Source organism: Haplochromis burtoni, unplaced genomic scaffold, assembly GCF_018398535.1.
Source record: "Haplochromis burtoni strain Fernald_Lab_line unplaced genomic scaffold, NCSU_Asbu1 Contig_148, whole genome shotgun sequence".
Taxonomy (NCBI): domain Eukaryota; kingdom Metazoa; phylum Chordata; class Actinopteri; order Cichliformes; family Cichlidae; genus Haplochromis; species Haplochromis burtoni.
In genome coordinates, this window is record NW_024582509.1 from 1,106,458 (window position 1) to 1,125,949 (window position 19,492).

At 46.3% G+C, this 19,492-nt stretch overlaps 1 protein-coding gene and 1 long non-coding RNA gene across 3 annotated transcripts in view; one reads left to right on the forward strand and one right to left on the reverse strand.

Moving 5' to 3' along the window:
- The first annotated feature begins 3,245 nt into the window (after window positions 1–3,245).
- The window catches only part of LOC121815180, a 23,144-nt gene continuing 6,897 nt past the window's right edge, over window positions 3,246–19,492 (forward strand). The window contains exons 1-3 of one of the 2 annotated variants that reach the window (XR_006054853.1): window positions 3,246–3,334; window positions 13,209–13,361; window positions 15,616–15,730. This is a non-coding gene — a long non-coding RNA (uncharacterized LOC121815180). Of the gene's footprint in view, window positions 3,335–13,208; window positions 13,362–15,615; window positions 15,868–19,492 lie in introns of those variants that run through there. The other variant, XR_006054852.1, reaches the window with a different exon arrangement.
- The window catches only part of ccser2b (coiled-coil serine-rich protein 2b), a gene marked incomplete in the record, with an annotated part of 59,438 nt that continues 43,273 nt past the window's right edge, over window positions 3,328–19,492 (reverse strand). Inside the window, 1 exon segment of the mRNA XM_014336771.2 lies at window positions 3,328–7,956. Within this exon segment, the coding sequence (XP_014192257.1) occupies window positions 7,549–7,956 (408 nt within the window).

The window sequence follows — 19,492 nt, forward strand, 5'->3', positions numbered from 1 at the left end:
AGCCAATGCTGCGTTTCTAAATCCTGAGCGTCGTCAGCCGATTTCTCCGACAAATCGTTCTCTTAAACTTATCTGAGCTCATTACGACGGTCCGAAGCCAGCGCTGACATCAGCATCGTCACCACAGTGTGTGTGTGTGTGTGTGTGTGTGTGTGTGTGGCCGTCCTGCAGAGTCGAGGTGAATAAATGTGTTTTTAATGAATCCACTTTAACTGTTATTGCACATCATGAGGTGAGTAAAGCTGCAGATAGCGCTCCACAGTGAGGATCACTTATTAATGAATAACTGGGAGTTTAATGAAATCTGCTCAGCGCTCATTGCTGCTTATTACAAACAAATGCTGCTGAGTCATTTCTGGGGTTTCCTGCGCCCATCTACAGGGACGCCCCAGCTCTCCTCCAGCCAGCTGAGCCGAGCGAGGCCTTGAAAGTTAGTGAAAAGTTAAAACACGACGGAAAACATCGGAAATGATGAAGCAGCGAGCGGCCTCTGCTGTGTGAAAGATCTCAGGGCCAGTTTTAAAGCAGGAATCATCACGTTGCTCTTTTCCAGCAGCACCGGATCAACAAAATGACACTCGGTGGAGGTTCATAGACGAGTTGGAAGCAGACGTCTCAGCTCACGCTCCGGTGCCCGCCTCCTCAGGCTCAGGGAAGAGCTCCTGCCCCAACTGGAGGATTTTCAGAATCTTCTTCATGAGTCAGAGCAGCTGCAGATCAGCAGAGGGACTGAAGCAGCATCTTCAGTGATGTGGACCTGCTGTTGATGATGATGGAGTTAACCCTGGAAGTGAGGCTTCAAAACAGGAGCAGGTTTGGGACCCCCTCAGAGCCCCCTGGTAGAGCAGACTGTCTCTGCTCCTCTCATTTGTTCTCTTTTCGGGGACATAATAACTGTTATTTGAAGATGATAGTGTGGAGAGCAAAGGGCCACGAGGTCAGAGACTCTGACCTCGTGGTATTTGGCCGCCGGCTCACGTCAGTTGTTCTCTGAACTTTTTCTTTCCTCTGCCTTTTCATCTGTGGGGGCGTGGCTAACTCCACCCTATTAGCATACTGAGACGGGTTTTAGAGAGTCATTAATGAGGTGGTTCATTAGTGAGGGCGACGGCAGCGTGAATCCCCCTCTCCTCTCTCTGAGATGCTTTTACTGCTTTGAGCCCTGAAGTGAAGAAGCCATTAGATGTGCAGCAGGTAACTCTACCATCATTTATTTTGAAGGACGACTGCAGAGGAGTCCTCCACTTCACTGCTTTATGGATCTGAAATGCGGCGACTGCAGCGGGGAGGAGGAGCTCTGAGCTGGGAGTTATCGTCAGGTATGAATGGTTTAATGTGGGCGTGCACAAACACGTGTCGAGGTGTGGCAGGTGTAGGTGGAGTCAGCTGTCACACTCACTTATATTAATGTCATAAATGGGAACATTTTTCAGAATTCAGATTCTGAAAACCAGCCGAGGATGATGAGGGGCCGAAGGACGAGGACACACACTGAGGTCAGGATGAAGAGTCGGCTGTCAGGACGCTGAGTTACAGCTGAGAGGTGATGATGAGGAGGCTCAGGATGATTCTTCCTCTGAGATATTGTTTGTGGACACAGATGTCAGTTTGAATGTGAGGTCAGAAACTGGGCACAGGTTAATGTTTAATATGATTGGTTGGTGGAACCTTGTCTCCGCCCCTATGAAGGTTCATGAAGCTGTATTCTCCGAGGAAGAGTGGCGAGCTGAGCCGAGCTGAGCCGAGCTTCCTGCTGAGCGTCCATCAGGATTTGGCTGCTTTATTTCCCCTAAATCTTCAGCAGCTGGATGAAAAAGTCGAGTCTGCAGATTTCAAACTGGGAGGAATTAATCACTGTAGCCCCACACACACACACACACACACACACACACACACACACAGAGCATCGTGTGTGTGTCTGTGTTTAACTTCACTGAAGCTCAATAACCACAGAAGAAGAATGAACCCCAGAGCAGCTGTTTGTCAAGCAGAAACACTTAAAGTCAACTTCTGACAACGATGATGATTTTTATTCTTTCTTACTCGTGTGTGTGTGTGTGTGTGTGTGTGTGTGTGTGTGTGTGTGTGTGTGTGTGTGTGTGTGTGTGTGTGTGTGTGAGCATAAAATAAAGTTTGGAGACAAAAGTACACAGTGTATTCTTGAAGGAAAAAAAATTAAGTGAACTCCTCCTGCTCATTTCCAGCTCTTGATTTTTACTTTTGGTCAGCTGTGCATAAGTTAATAATAATCCTTCTTTAGCCAAAACCTTAAGCCCCTCCCCTTTTAAAGTGAAACAAAGCTTGAACGGTAGGTGGGTGGGGCTATTAGGACCACATGAAACACCTGAGCTCACGTGTTTAATTTGAGCGCCTGCCAAAGGAACCGCAGATCCAAAACAGGAAACCGTCTGAGGAGCGCTTCCTTCAAGGATGAAGCACCAGCTGATTATTTGAGCTAATGATGAAATGCTCCAGTTTCCCACAGACAGAATCAGCCAGGAAGCCTACTGTACATGCAGGCTCCAGGTTGCCATGGCGACAGAACTCATCATTAGAAACAGAGTGGGCGTGTCCAGAGTCACACTTACCTGTTAAACACGTGAAGGGGGGGTTGATGGATCCTCTGCCTTAAACACACCGTTATCTCTGACGCTAATGACACGAAGCTCCTCTGCAGTTTACTTTGTGCTGATGTTAAAGCCAGGAGGGGGCGTGAACCTCCGCGCTCTGTGACCCCGCCATGTAAGTTCACCAGCTCTAACACTTCCTGGCTGAGCTGCTGTGGTTTTCACACCTGTGGAATTGAAAACGACGGAATTCAAAGAGGCGTGGCCCAATTTCTCCGTCCGTTCTTACACCGATACTGACTCTCAAATGACTGATATAAACACATTTAAAAATCATTAAAGATGGTCTAATAATTGGGCGTGGCCATTTTGAACGGCCAGTTTTCATATTTTCATGCTGTGAAGGATAAACGTCTAATTTACTTTGTCCCAGCACATCTGTGCCACATGTGGGCGGGGCAGAGGAGATCCTACCTGACATCTCTGCTGCACAGACTCCGCCCATGAACGACATCACCCTTTCCCGCTCTAATGTGGCTCAACTGTGGCACAGTTGGAGAAAGAAGGGAGGACACACCGAGAGCTGGGGACGATTAATTTTATTTCAGCAGCATCAGAGAAATGTCAGCCAATGACAGAAGAGGACCGTAAATATCAACCAATGAGCTGCAAAGAGCCTCGCTGACAGGAATACAGGCGCTACGTTTTCACTTGGTACGACCTGAACGCTGCATCAACGTTAATGAGACAAAAAATAAGTTCAGCAGGTGAGACGCTTGTTTTAAAGTGCTTTTTCCTCTCGGTGCTTCAACAACGTTACAGTCCGCACCACGTACACGCTTCATCACATAAATACGTCAGTTATTGCACCAAAACCAGGAAACAAACAAAAGTTCAAGTTTTCAAAATAAAAGCAGAGAGGAAGTAGAAGACAGACACAGCGTGAGTACATTATTCAGAGTATTCCACTGAATCGTTTAAATACAGTTTAAATACAGACGATTATGAAATATTAGAGTCATCTCAATGTGAACATGAAAACATTCCCAGCACTTTACTCATAAAGCCTTCAATAATTTAATTATTTCAAACAACAGCAGAGAGGTTTTCCACAGCAGGGCTGACTTCACGGATCGAGCGTAACGTTCATCCTGATAAAAACACTTTAAATGTGTTTCTCTGCTGATCATCAGTGTTTTCTACCTTGTGTGTTTTTGTCACTGTTAAGCTAGCTTTAAAGAAACTGCTGTACCCCCTTATTTCACAGTAAAAGCATTCAGGATTATTGGCTTTTATTGTGAAATTGTTTCTTATAATTGTTGTTGAGCTGTTAGTGAATCTCAGTACTTCCTGCACAGGTGTGTCACAATAAAACCAGTCTGAGAACTTAAAGTTACACTCAAATAATGATTCTTCACTCTTAATAAGCATAAGCAACAATTTTAAGTGCAGCTGAAATATGTAAAAGTCAAAGTTTCATTGATTTAAATAAGTAATTATTAAGGAAAATGTGCTTGGTGTAAACTGAACGTATAGCAGTCAAGTTAACATTTTAAACTGTACCTATGCAACTAAATTACATGGAAAATTTACATGTAAATAAATGTATTCAGGTTATTTGTAAGGACTAAAAAATGTTTAGAGTGTACAGTCTCCCTACACAGAAGACTTTTATTTTGAAAGCACAGAAGGAAATGCAGAGTTTTCTTAAAAGCAGTCAAATAAGTGATGAAGCGGATGTGATCGAGTTTAATAATGATTTAAAAACTCTGTGAGACAAACACACTAACGCTCTGTGTAATGTACATGACCACGACTTCATGGTTCACACTCTGTGACCCGGGCAGAAGGTTTTTCTCTCCCCGGGTGGTTTTAGTCACTTTTAAACTTCGGCAGCTGATAAAACCTGATTGGATGTTTGAATAACGATGAGGGGCAAACTTTAAAATTAAACCTGAGACACGACGGTGTGAAGACGAGCAGCAGATGAAGACGCTCAGACACGACCTCCTCTGACTGCAGAGGACGCCTCAGAGACAAAGCTGGACTATTTTAAGCTCCTGGTTTTTGCCTCGAGTTTCCGTAACCGTCCTGCTCCGGGTTTTGTTTCAGATTTTAGAGGTTTTGGTTGCTCTGTGTCTTTAGTTCACTTCCTGTTTTACTTTGAAGGTTTTCTTTCGTGCTTTGCGCTGATTGGACATGCTTGTTTTCAGCTGCCCCGATTAGTCTCCATGATTACAGGAGGTATATCAAACAAACAGCTGTGATGGGCTGCTTGTTTCAGATTCAGCAGCTTTCAGCGAGTCTTCGCTCAGAGCTGCTCACTTCTGGAGGGTTTAGACAAACAGGCGCAGACAGAGACACGAAGGCCGAGGCGGAGCCTTGAGGTGGCTGATTTTTTTCATTTTTTCTGGTCGTTTTTGGTGAAAAGGTGGAAAAGAAAACGTCAAACCTTGTTTGAACCAGATGAAATAAACACAGTGCACTAATTTATTTTCCTCTTTCATTTCAAACGGACATTCCCTGTTTGCCTTCTGCTTTAATTTCCCCCCATCGATGAGGGGCTCACCGAGGAACATCAATCACAGCGTTCCTGCAGACTCTGTGTGTTCCAGGACTTTGATGATGAACTTTAAGAGCAGCAGCAGCTGAAGCTCTGCTGCGAACGCGCCCTGCTGGGCTTCGTGTCGCTCGCATGAATTAAGGCGGCTCCGATTTCCCCACTGGGAGCGAACGACGAGATCTAAAGGAGACGAGCGACTCCACCTGAGCAGTGACGCAGCAGAAAGTTAAGAGCAGACGTCTGAGAAACCTGCTCATGTTAAAGTCGCTGCGGCTCAGAGCTGAACGAGGATTTAAAGCATTTAAATGCATTGATCAGTCAAATGTGAGCAAACCTGACGCCAGCACAGTCAGACTCTGCTGTTGGGGTAGATGCGAGCTGGAGCCGGGCGGTTTCCTCAGTCTGCCGTCGTTCTTCACACCGAGCCGCCTCGTGGTTTCAGTAATCGCCCCAAAACCGCTTCTACTTCGTTTCTCGGCACCGGACATGCAGGATTTAGCAGATTCCCGGATTGTCTGTAGAGACAGCGAGCGTCCTCTTCTTTGTGAAACGTGGAACTAAGCTGAGCTGGTCTTGCATATATTTTAAATGCAACAAAGTTTCCTCTTTTAGGGCTTGAACCTGCGACTCTGTTGCATATTTTATTGCATATACGGTTACTAATATCAAAGCGAGCAGCACTGACAGTTAATCGCTGACAGAAGGGAGACTATGTTTGATTTGTCAGGTATGAGGGAGACTCGTTGTCCTGTAGAAGAATGAACGTGAACGTGGTTCAGCAGGCGGATCCTGACTGCACGAGTGAGACGCAGTAATGTCCAAATGTTCAAAGGACGACTGACAGACGGGCTGAAATGTCAGTTTGCCTTCAAGGAAAAACACTTAAGCTACCAGCTCCTCCTCTGATCACCTGTAATCCGAAAATTATTTGAACTTTCTAGCCTTTTATTCGTTTACTGAGTGTCTGAAATGACTCCAGCCTTCAGACAAGAAGGCCTCAGCATGCTTCACACCATACTGCCGAGCTCATCTCAGCCGTTTCCTAAAAAGCAAACCAATTGGAGCTCCTTCATCTCTTGGTGTGGCTCTTTAGTTCACACCAAAGGGGGAGGAGCTAAAACATCACGTTCCAGTATCAGATTAGTAGGGATTATTTTGACCTGGGAGGAAACCTTCCTCCTCCTGCACGCTGTGATTTCTGCTTCCACAGCAGAGCTCAAAGCTCAGAGCAGATTCAGCAGATGTCTCTGCTGAGCGCCTGAACGCTTCCTCTGCAGAAACAGCAAAGCCTGGAGTCACTCGTCGGGCCTCTGAGGTGAAACTTCTGGAGCTCTGATTTTATTTTAGTTGGAGGGTTTTTGGGGGACAGTCACAGTAGACTGAAACAAACATCCTCAAACCATTAAAGTCAGAACAGAGCTGGAGCGCTTGCAGCATGCTGAGACTTTTGTGTCCATCCAGACTTCTGCTGGACTGATTTTCAAATCACTGCCAGATGGTAAAAAACCTCCAACTTCAGGACTCTTCAAGCACACAGATGTTCTTCCATCGGCTTTCATGGGAACAAAGACTGCCACACTTTCACAGCTGATGCAGGAGGAAGGTGGTGTTCACACCAACCAGCAGCTATTTGGACAAGATTTCAGCCTCATATCGGAGTCTTGTCTGAAAACCAACAGGTTTCTAAGCGAAACACAGTGAAGTGAACACCGAACTGAAAACACACGGACGGGCGACGAGATCAAGGTCCTGGAACTTTCTGACCTTCGAGATGATGCGAGTCTGTAAATATGAAGGTTGGAGGAGGATGCAGTCTGCGGTGGTGATGGGGGTTAAGGTGGATGCACATCATTCATGCCTCTCCACTGAGGAAGACTCACTGTGGTTGGACTTCAGGGAAGGATGGAGGAGTCGGAGGAAGTTCAGGAGCTGTACAATCGGTTCCTAACACACAGCGAGAGGGAGCGAGCCTCTGAGGGAAGAGGACCGATGTTTTATATGAAACCAACAGCAGAGGACGAGATCAGAGGACGAGATCGGAGGCGTTTCCGTCTGGTTAACGGACGCTCTCGGTGCAGTTTTAGTGTTGATGCTAGAATAAACGAAGCGTGTTGGAAAGAAAATAAAACCCTGACATTTAAAGATCCTTAAAGGTTGTGATGAAGAGCCAAAACCTCACATACCTCCGTTCCATCTTCAGATGAACCTGATGGCCCCTCCCACTCACTGCAGAAACCGTTTCTGTGCAAAGTACTCAGACTAAAACCTTTATTGTCAACAACTTCTTAAAATAAGGTTAAATAAATTAACTGTGTCCATTTCAGCCTCGGCTAAAGCTTCGATAATCTGCAGCTCTCGTTTTATTTTACAGGAAGTTCGGCGCTCGCGTCGTTGCGTGTTAGGAAGGAGTCGGACGCTTCAGTGGTTCTTTGGTTTGGGGAGGCGGGAGGAGGTGGAGGTGAAGGCCAGCGTTCTGAAATTCAGTCCAGAGGTGCTGTTGGTGTCGGGGTCGCATGCTGCCCTCGTCTTTGGGAAGAGGCGGAGCTTGGAGGGCTGCGGCGGCTGCAGGTACCTGCTGTGGGTTTTCTTCCTTTCCCCCGACTTCGTCTCCTCCACCTTCCTCTGCTTTTCCCCGTCATCCTCTCCTACGTGGGCTGCTGGATGGGTGGAACTGGGAGCTTGGGGGTTGCGGAGTCTGTCAGCAGGGGTTTCGAGATGTGCGGGGCAGATGTTAGTGGAAGGTGGAGCTTGAGTTCGCGGTGGCGTCGGGACTTGACCTGTCAGTGGCTCCTGGTCTTCCTGATTGGAGGAGTGAAGTATCTGTGGCTGAAGAACAAACACGAGTCAGGATTCACTCAAATATCTCAAACACACAAATGTAGAGTTTCACTGAATCAGATCTTCAACATTATTCTGCTTCACGGCGAGAGCCGGGGCTCAGAGATGTTTGCAGCCGTCTGTCGGTGAGATTACGCCAAAGTCACTGAGCGGATTTCATTAACTGTGCTTGGTGGAGAGGTGGAGCGTAGGTGGAGGAAGAACTGAGAACATTTTGGATCACTTTATTTAAAACCGTGAAGCGCAGCATTGACTGTGACTTCAGATGTGACGTCTTTTATGTGTCTTTGCTTTTGCTTTCTCGGGAAAGTAGAGGAAACGCATAAACCAGGGAGGACGTTCCCTCAGCTCACATCAGGATACTTTATGCTCCACCTCGATTTCATGTTCTTGTTCTTTCCTGTTGGGTTTAAGGTCCACGTAAAGTTTCTGGACTAAGTATCACATTTTCCAAGACTTTATCCTGATATGTTCATTTATGATGACTAATATGTCTAATAGGGCCGCCACAAACGATTATTTTGATAGTCGACTAATCAGATCATCATCCACTGGACGTACAGCTTATTGCACCAGCAGCATCTGCTCTTATATAACTATCATTAGCTTACAGCTTTAAGTGTTTAAGGTGCTAACTAAAATTAAAGACAAGATGATAGTTTATTAAATTTTAATTGAAATGTGCAGATTGTTTCGGTGGAGTTTAATAAACTCAGCCGATTTACTCAGGAACAAATAAAATACTGAAAAAAGCCAAACAATAACATTTTAAGTTATCTAAGTGACTCATATATCATGTTTAACCTGAGTAGCGAAAGACGGCGGTGGGTTTGAAAACGATTTGCCGGGAGTCCGGTGTTCTCACGGCGCTAGTGTAGCCTAGCCCCCGGCTAGCTATCGAGCTAGTGGGTAACAGACGTCTCCGAAAACGTCGGAGCGCTTTTGAAAATATGTGGTGTCCTGATAAACTGAGCAGATATTTGAGGTTTACACAGCTACATTCTCGCCTGAAAATATGTTAAACGTTTATTTTGTGACCCAGAAAGAATAATAAGAGTAATATTAAAACTAACTAGCTGCCGCCATTGTTGGAAACTAAGCTGGGCCGCGCTATGAATTCTGGGACACAGCTGTCTTCTTCTTCGGGGTTTAACGGCAGCTGGCATCCTTGTACATGCAGTGCTGCCATCTTCTGTTTCAGTCCGTTATTACACTCTTAAATCCTGCTACTTATTCCTGCGTCTTTTGTGATCTTACAAAGCTTCAAACGACGCGTCGACTATTAAATCAGTCGTCGACGATTCTGATAGTCGACTAATCGTGGCAGCCCTAATGTCTAATGTGTAATAATACAAAAAAATACAGTTATCTGAACACCTCAACGCTCAGTGTTACTAAGCAGTGGCATAAATTTTATCCTCAGACGGCGAGCGTGAGGTCTGCACAGACGTCTGTGCAACGACTTGTGCAGAATTCACATTACAGCGCACCAACTACACAAGCTCACTTCAAGCAGAGATCCAAGAAGTCAGGTTTATTTTTATAGCAACAAATCACAACGAGTCGCCTCAAGGTGCTTTAAAGTCTACGGCAAAGACTCTACAACAGGCGTGGGGAACTCCAGGCCTCGAGGGCCGGTGTCCTGCAGGTTTTAGATCTCACTGAATCACATGATTAGTTCATTACCAGGCTTCTGGAGAACTTCAGGTCATGTTGAGGAGGTCATTTAGCCATTTAAATCAGCTGTGCTGGATCAAGGACACCGACCCTCGAGGCCTGGAGTTCCCCACCCCTGCTCTACAACCCGACTCCATAACTTGCCGCGCTGCAGCATCAGTCATTCTCCTGATTTGAAACAGAGAAGAACCTGCGTGGAGATCACGTTATCCAAGCCTGGATAACTTCACTGCTGCGTGCACCACCTGCTTAACAATGAAGCAGCGTCTTTGTTGTATAATTGATGGCATGTTGGAGGTGAGAGCACAAAAGCAGTGAGGGTGTTGGAGAACGAGCAGAACAAAAGCAGGAGCTGCTCTGCAGACGAGGTCATCGCGCTCGCCGTGTGTGGCCGTCTGCTTTGATCTGTGCGCTTCAAAGAGAAACAACAGAAGCACATTGTACTTAAAAAGTTGTGGACTTTCACGCTCCAGCTCAAAGACGAAGGAAACGCTGATGAAACGATCAACACAAACAGTTTCTCGCATCGGGAGGCGGGGTTCAGCGGGAAGGCAACGTTTGAAAAACACGTTACTGTGCGTTTTAGCTCGCCGTCTCATCTGTGCATGAAAGACGAGCGCAGCTTCCAGGTCCGAGGAGCGCACGCTGCAGGCCTCTTTGAAACAACTTAAAAATGGCTTGTTTTGATTTGTCCTCAAAGAATTCTCATTTCTGTCCACAGTCGTCTGGAGTTTGTGCTGAATTCAAATCCTCGTGTAACGCATCTGATCTGCACAGAGCTACGAGAGCGCGTTCGATAACTGAGCGGTGGAGGCGTGCAGAAAGCAGACGCTATATTTATGTGAGAGAACTTAAGCAGGTGGGAAAAGCAGCAGCAGCACAGAGACGGATAAAACAGCAGATTAGTTATGACTTCACACAAGTTTGCCAGGATCAATAAGCTGAGATTGTAGCACATGATGGATCTCACCGCTGTTTCTTCACCTTCCCTCTGATAAATCAGATTAACAGCGTGCAGATGTGAGCTGGCTGCAGGATTAAAGTGTGCAGAGCAGCACCGAGCTTCACTTCCTCACTCAGGTACAGGTGATGTCAGCTTTCTCTCCACTGAACATAAGTATCTCACTCACTTTGCAAAAGTCTCAACGTTTCAGACGTCTGAGAGCAGACGCACCTCATTTACAGATTCATGGTCATATCTTTACCTGCTGGCATTCAACACCCCGATCCTGGCTCCTCATTTTACCCTGTTACATGTTACAACTGAGTTGTCATTACTTATGAAGCTCATCTGGATCTACAGATGTTAGCTCGGTGTGGCGCTGGTAGATCCTTCATCTAAAGCTGACGGCTCTTTTGCCATCAGGACACCTCAGCTTTGAAACACTTCCAAGGATCAATCAAGCAACCCATCCATCCAGGTCTGGGTCACAGGGACAGCAGTCTCAGCAGAGATGCTCAGTCTCTCTTCCCCATTCACCACCTGCAGCTCTTCTGGGGGAGACACTGCGGTATTCCCGAGCCAGCCCAGAAACATAACCTCCAGCATTTCCTTTTTCTCCTTCCAATCAGAAATGCCCGATAGACCTCACCTAGGAAGCATCCAGAAGGCATCCTGCTCAGACCTTCTCTTAAATAACAGTCCTGCCCAGAGACCCTAGAGAGGAGGCACATTTCTGCTGCTTCTGCCTTTTCCTTCCCACCAGCGCCAAACAAGTTCCTGAGATACTCAAACTCCTCCTGGGGCAGGATTTTGGAGTGTACCCTCTACCCATTTCTGGCTAAGAACTGTGAGCTCAGACGTGGAGGTGGTAACTGCAATTACAGCTGGAAGCTACAGACCGATGAAGCCAGAAGGACCACATCATCCAGCAAAAGCAGAGAGGTGATCCTGACACCAGCGAACCAGAAACTGGCTGCTGTTGGGCTGATCGTTTCAAATCGTTGCCATTTAAATGTCTGAGTCCAAACTCCCCCAGAACCCAAACACCCACTGTGGCCAGATTGGTCGTAACAAAAAACCCCTCAAAAACCACCCCGGTCTCAAAGTCCACAAAACACATGCAGACTCCCGTGGACCCTCAAATATCTTTCAGAGGGTCTAGAGCTGATCCAGCAGCACCACCAGGATGAAAACAACTTATTTTCCCACAAATCCAAGGTTCCCACCAACATGGAGCTTCCCAGGGAGGCTGAGGAGTGGGATACCATCAAAGCCTGGAAACGCTCTCTGACCTGCTTGGTTAAAAGCCGCCACCACAGTTTACCAATCCAGCACATGAACCACGACAGCCCCACAGCATCCTTCACGAACTCACCCCCCCCCCCCTCCAATCAGTCTGAGCTACACATCATTGCTTGATGAGTTTTAGAAATTTCCAGGGCTCTAAAACTCATCATAAAGCCATATTTGGACACAATTTTAAATTAAATTTTAAATTAATTCAATTTTAATTAAAGACAACAAACTTTCGACTGAACGAACAAACGAATAATTATTAAATACCAAGAGTATTCATGCTTTGGATCCCAGTGTGTGAATTCATGATATCTGTGCTTTGTTTGTGGCTCTTAGCTCCCACTGGTGACTGCTAAAGATAAAAAACACTTAAAGGAGAACAGAAAAGGTTCAGTAACTTCCAAAAATCAGTGGCGCATAAAACAAAAATGGCAGACGTCTTAGAAATCATAACTTGGTCTCTGATTCCTGACAGCTCAGCTGAGTAATCCAACGCACTCTCGTAGCTCTGTGCAGATCAGATATTGTGTTGCTTGAGGGTTTGAATTCAGCTGATCGGTCCACACTTCTTGACGTATTCGGGCAGTTTTTAATAATTTTGCTGACAGGAAGCAAAAGTGAAACCTTTTGTTTGTGTTGTTAAACTCCAGCAGGGTCCAGCAGGGGGCCACACTGAGTGCCTATGCTGAATGTAGAGAAAACCTTTTTACTGCTCTCAACAGAACAGAAAGACCTGCTGGTAAACACTGACATCTGGTGGTGGGCAGTGGTACTGCAGCCTCTCTGGGACGTTCAGGTGTATTCACCTCATGAATAATGCAAGACAGGATGGGTGGATTAAAGGCAGCGAGAGAAGGAAGAAAGATATGAGGAAAAAGGACAGAAAGACTGAAGAGGAGGAGGACAGAGGAGGGAGGTGGAGGGCGTCCTCCACCACACGCAGCTCTCCTCCAGGAGCATTCACCTTGGGAGGGAAACACTCCACTGCCCCACTGTTTTTATTCTACTTCTCTGACGCCGACTCACAGGACGTCCCCACGGTGTTACCGCGCACACACACACACACACACACACACACACACACACACACACACTTTCCTGGCATATAAAGTGCTGATCCACCCAAACTGCGTCCACATCCACCCACATTCGTCTTAGCTGTCGTCTTATTGGCCCCCAGAGGCTCGTTAGATGAATAATCCATCATAACATCACTGCGAAGCTCAAATATTAAAATCAGAACAATAATGAGTGAATATTCGGTGGTAGCAGCTTTGCTCCGTACGGTTTTATACTCGATAACTATGGTTTTTATGTGTTTCAGCGATCACAGCAGAAACTCTTCAGCAGGTCCAGGGTCTGCCGCCAGGTGGACACGGCGTCCTCACCAAGGAGGAGGAGCTCTTCCTGCTGTTTCATTGTCTCAGTCTCCGCCCCCACCTGTGCTGTCTGCTGAGCACGAACCTTTGATGAGCAGGTTTGTTGACAGCAGCACTCGTTCATTCTTTTTTATTTTCTTTGATCCGATCGTCGCCGTTAGCAGCAGCGCTCCAGAAATCCACGTCGAATATGAAACGGCAGCCCGGCGCCGAAGCCTCCTAACGTCCAGCAGGTCACCGTCGACCCTCGAAGGTTAGCACTAGCACAGGCGGGGTCAGCTGACCTCACCGCACTGTCTTCATACTGATCGTGGATCAAATCTAAACTAAAGGATGGAAAAAAATCAAAGGATGGAAACGGCCACATGTGTCCCTCTGGGCTGTTCAACAGTTCACCCAAATCAATGAAGCTCTTTATAGATTTAGAGGCTGAAAAATTCCACTCTGAAAACGACATCCTCACACTAAAGGAGGTGAGCAGAGAACGAAGGGAGCGGAGACGTAATTTAGATAAAACACTACATGTGATCTTCAGTCAGAGCGTCAGTGTGATGTGCGGAGGTGGCGTCCGTCTCTGCTCATGTGTGGGACGGATTTTAATCAAGCTGGAAGTTCAATACATGAGGACACTCACAAAGACTAAAAACATCAGGTCACTGAGGTTTGAAGCTGATCAGAGAGCGACGCCCCTCTAACACACCAAACTCCCAGAATCCTCAGTGCTGTCGGGACACGGCGCCGGCTCGGTTCGTGTTGAGCAAATGAGCGATGGCGTCATCTCGAGCGGTTTGACAGCTGCAAGAGCCGGAGTGTAGCGCACCTCATCTAATCCAAAATTTAAGAGTCATTTACAAAGATAATTTTAGCTCGGCGCCGCCTCCTGATGGGCCTCTGGACTCCGCGCACTCGCTCCACTGTGAAGGAGAAGGTGTGACCTGTCCTGCAGGCAGCAGTGAATCATGGGTAAAAGCGTGCAGACAGTCACTTAGAGACGTTACACACGAATACTGATCGACTGTTTTATCATCACTGGATGCGAGCCACGTTACTTCATCCCATCGATTCCTTTTATAATCAATCTTAAATCTCAGCTCGTCTCATTTATTAAGAGCTCGGTCCGTCTCCTGTTTCTGTCTCCTTCTTCTCTGCCTGAACAAATAAAATTCATTAAAACCAAAACTGATATCAAAAAGTTGCTTTCACTTAAGCTTATTTCCATTTTGGATTTTTAATGAATTCCCTGTTTCTTCTGTGAAATTAAGAAAGCGTTCACACGAACTGACAGAGGCAGAGGAACCAAAACTGAAGAACTGAGTTTATCTGAGAGGTGAGCCGGAGCGTGAGGGGCGAGTGCAGGAGCACCTCGGGGATTTGTTCATGACTAGGGCTGGGCCATAACTAACTAACAAACACATACATAGATACACACATTAGATAATAGCGCATATATATATATATATATATATATATATATATATATATATATATATATATATATATATATATATATATATATATATATATATATATATATATATATATATATTAAGGTGCAACTACACAATTACGGGGTCGATATTTGTGCAGGTATACAAAAAAAATGTTCATGCCTTTTTAATTTGTCATTTATTAAAATTATAAATATATATTTTAACTCAAAAGTACAGTTTTTAAATTTAATGTTGCTGAAACAACAAAAATAATAAATCTATCTGATCTGAGGAATCACCTCATCTTTGGAAAAGAGAGTTTATTACAGAGAAATGGCTCTTTCAAAATAAAAGCTATACTATACGCTTCTTCTGGGCTATATTCTCAGCAGCATATTAAACATATCAGGTCCCCATAAGGAGAATCCTGTGCTAACGGCTGTCTAAATGACTCGGGTAAAGTTTGTAGCATGCTGCTTGTTGTTTGTCTTTCCATGTCTTCACTAGGATGATGTCGGAGTAAATGTGCAGTCATATTCGTTGTGTTCCCACTAGTGCTGTCAGCGTTAATCTGAAATGACGTTAACGCCACAACACGGCAAATCTCCGTTAACGAGCTACCGCGGATCGCCCCGTGCGTGGGGCTGGACGGCGTTTAAAAGTTTAAAAGTGGCTGAACTCTGCTGCAGGCTCAGGATCAGCTGAGCGTGGGACGAGAGGCAGCGGGCGAACCACAGATCACATGGTTACAAATGACTGAACTTTCAAAATAAAGGTCAGGGTGACTGTGTACTACTAGACAAGAAAATAAAACGTAAATAAAACATCATCACAAATGTGTTGATCAAATTAAAGCAGCAGCAGCTAAATTACTCTTTAAAATGCATGAAAACTTCTGATTTTATAACTTTGTTCTTTGGAGGGAGACGATTCTCTTCACTCTGTCAGGACCCACACACCTGTGTTCCTGAGCCCACACAGCCTCCATCACATGCTGGTGTTGGTCAGACCTCCGAACACTCCTGATCCACCAGTTTGTAAGTATCACTGACTCTACATTAGTGTGCATTATAAGCACTCTCAAATATCCTTATAGCTCTGAGCTGTTAGATTTGCCCTCTTGGCCTTCAATGGCACTTTTCACTGGGATAAATAAAGACGCATCAAAGTCACTTTGCACACTGTCACAAGGAAATGACTTGATCTCCTTCGCGAGACACGTTGGACAGATTACAGACCGACGAGTCATTTACAGCCAGTTACTCTGGCGTCGGAGCGAAGCCTCCCTCTCACGTTGCGCTGATGCTAAAACCAGAACCGTCCCTCCGAGCTCGCCCTCAACTCGACTGAGCATCACGAGCTTTTCTGGAGGCCTGAAATCAAACAGCTGATGTGCTTATGGAGGAGCGAGGTAGGTAAGGCGAGACCGCCGAAGAGCTTGTGACTTCAGCGGCCAGCTGCTGGATCATCTGCACGGCCCGAAGGCTCGCCGCGCTTTAGGCCGCGCGGCCACGTGCTTCCCTCACAGTAACAACATTATTCAGCATCAAGTCTCACCTCTAAACTGAGAACATGTTTGCTCTCACTGATGTGAAGAAAGAGATGCTGCAGAAAGCTGACTCACAGCTTCCCATCAAACACTCACAGCTGGTAAAGAGCGATGAACTCGGGCACGGCTGGACGTCACCGTCACTGTGGCCGGAGAGCAAAGCGCCTCAGTGAGGCACCATCGTGTATCCGTTCACTTCACCTGTATAGTACTGCATTTATGAGACACTCTTATTTTATCCACAGAATAAAGGTTTATGAATAATTCAGGTAGAAGACTCTGTGCACAGCGCCGCATCTCACGCTCTCATCATCATCAATGTAAATATAATACTACCGTTCACGGTATCACCGGTATGTCGGGCAACGAGAAGAAAATGAAATATTGCGACAGAATATGGATAAAACACGCATGCTTTGTTTTCATACGCACATGGCGGCGACGCAGAATGAGGAGGGCGAGAGCGGATCGTTGAATGAAACAGATGAACCTGAACTGGTTTGTAAAAACGCTGCAGCTTCACTGGTGTGGAACTGGTTTAGCTTTCGTCCGTCAGGTACACAACAAAGCACTCTTTTTGGTAGCGCATGCTAGCGGGCCGTCGCTATTCTCGTCACAGTGATGGAATTGATCCACACATGGAAACACATCGACGTCCAACGAGCTGGGAAAGAAACACGACTGGACTTCATCTCTAAGACCAAATGCTGGAGAGTCCCAGGAATTTAAACTCTAGTGGGAGTGTCCGTTGACCCACTGTTGATCATGTGACTCATCACATGAGCCACGGTGTGTAGGGTGTGGGTTTCAGGTGAACCCACTGTGAGACCTTGCCCCACCCTGTCAACCCAGGATGTGCGTGGGCGTTAAGGCGTCTGGGAAGGATCTCAGACTGGATCACAGGTGTCATAAGCCCCGCCCTCTGTTCAAAGATGGCTGTTCACAGTGGACACAGATGTCTTCTTTCACTCCTTTTTCAAACCATCTGTCTTCTCTGTCCAACATGTGAACATTGGTGTCCTCAAAGAGTGACCTTTGACCTTTAGATGCAGGTGTACAGCTGAGTCTTGTCCTGTCGAGGCGGGTCTTCTGCGTTGTGCGTTTATGAAGTGCTGTTTGGTTTCTCCAGTGTAGGTCTGAGCACAGCTACGGTACTAAGTTTGTGTTTGAGAGTTTATCAACGAATGAGCTTCACTGACGCCTGTTACATTATTACACGATAATACCAAACAGTTTTACGTGTGTGGTACTGCGATACCGTCAAAACAAGCATCACCTCCCTGCTAAAGACACGCATCTGAGTACAAACAGAACAGCTCGCTTTATGTGACGGAAGAAGAGAAGAAGAAGAAGGAGGAGGATGAAGTGAGGAAGATTAAAAAGTTGCTACCGTACCACGCTGTGTCACTGAAGTAAAGCACTAGATTTTCCACTCCTGGACGAAGGCGCAGAGGAGAAAAAACAGAGAAGAGGAGCAGAGTTAGGAGAGAAATGACAAACAGTCAGTGACAGATTTCTGAGGAGACACACGGAGCGGCTGAAGGTGACAAACGAGGAAGAACAAACTCATCAGGAAGGAGTGAAACAAACCAGAGCGAGGCTGAGGGAGGCTGAGGGAGGCAGGAGGTAAACGCGATGCTGGGGTCGGCTGATTAAACTCCTGCCTGAACTCGGTCTGCTCCGCTCTGAAGTGGCTCCACTGACGTTCGTCCTCATGAATAACTTAAACCAGAAACTTCTAATGTGAGCGTCTGGATTCAGTGGCGTCTTATCTCAGCTCAGACTAATTATCAGAATCATATTCGAGTCATTTTGTGCCGCCGAGTCTCCACGCGTCCATTAAAACTTCCTGCCTCGACCTCTGACCTTTCACCTCTTTGGTTAACTCTGAACGCTGGAGCTTTAAACAGCTTTGGAGGTTAGCGTGTGCAGATCTGCATCCTTCTTTCATTCAGCAGTGCTGCAGCTGTAAGAGCTGAAAAATCCTGGATCCCTGAACGCCTCACAGCACAAACCGTCTACTGACTAAATTCGATTCGTTCTGCAGTTAAAAGTGAAATAAACTGAAGAGAAACGTAGAATCAAACCCGCTGGCTTCAACTTTGTCTCTATTCTCAGTTTAAAGTCTGAGATTTCAGTCTGAGCTTTTCTGTCACCTCTGCAGATTTTGTCTGGCTAAAGTTTTTACTGGTTGTCACGCACGCTGGGGGGGCGGCGTTCCTTGGCTTCTCCTGCTCTCCGACCTCTCGGCTCGTTCTTGTGCAGGGTCCTAATGACGGCCATATTTCAGACGACAACTCCTGACTCAGACAACTCACTCACCAATCGCTTGTTCTGTGGTATTCAGTCACAACTCTGAAACCTTTCACTTGCTTCCTCTGCACGCTGTCGTTCTGTGCAATGCATTTATATTCAGTTCAATTCAGTTTTATTTACACAGCACTAAATCACAACAACAGTCGCCTCAAGGCGCTTTATACTGTAAGGTCGACCCTACAATCATACATACAGAGTAGCCAACAATCATATGAGCCCCTTTGAGCAGCACTTCAGCGTGACTGAGCTCACTCTGCAGACTCTTTTCACGTCGTTGAAACATAAACACACTTTTCTACAGATGTGTTTAAAGCATCGACAGAAAAATGGACCAAAACACAAAAACATCTCAGTCCGAGGAGCGAGAGAAGGGGATGATGATGGGGAGGAAGAGGAGCAGCGGGTTGAGGTGAGGTGTGACTCACGTTTTCTCGCGAGGTGGGAGGGGATGCTGGGCCTGGGCCTCCCCCTGTAAGGCCTGGAGCGCTGATACTGCCAGGGCGGAGAGAGGAAAGGAACAGGAGGAAAAGCCTGAGGAGACGGAGAGGAGACGGAGAGAGCAGGGACGGAAGCTGATTTACAACATTAAGACAAGAAGACGGAGAGAGACGGACAAAAGCAGGACTGGAAGGACAACAGTTCATCACGTGTCTGCATATCACAGAGCAGAAAGACAGAGGAGAGAGAGGAGGAGCCTCCATAACAAACGTTTTACAGGAAGCGAGATCTCTGAAGATGACCAATCAGAGCCAAGAAACACAAAAACCTTCACCTGCACCAGGAGAAGGTTTTTTAATACCTTCAACCTTTTCCTGTCTGAGCCCGGCTCACACGAGCAGAGACGCCCAGAGCTGTGACAGCTGGATGTGACCGAACAGCTGTTTGTTTCTGTCTTTGTTTAGACCTATCAGCTCTCAGACAGACACAGGCTGTG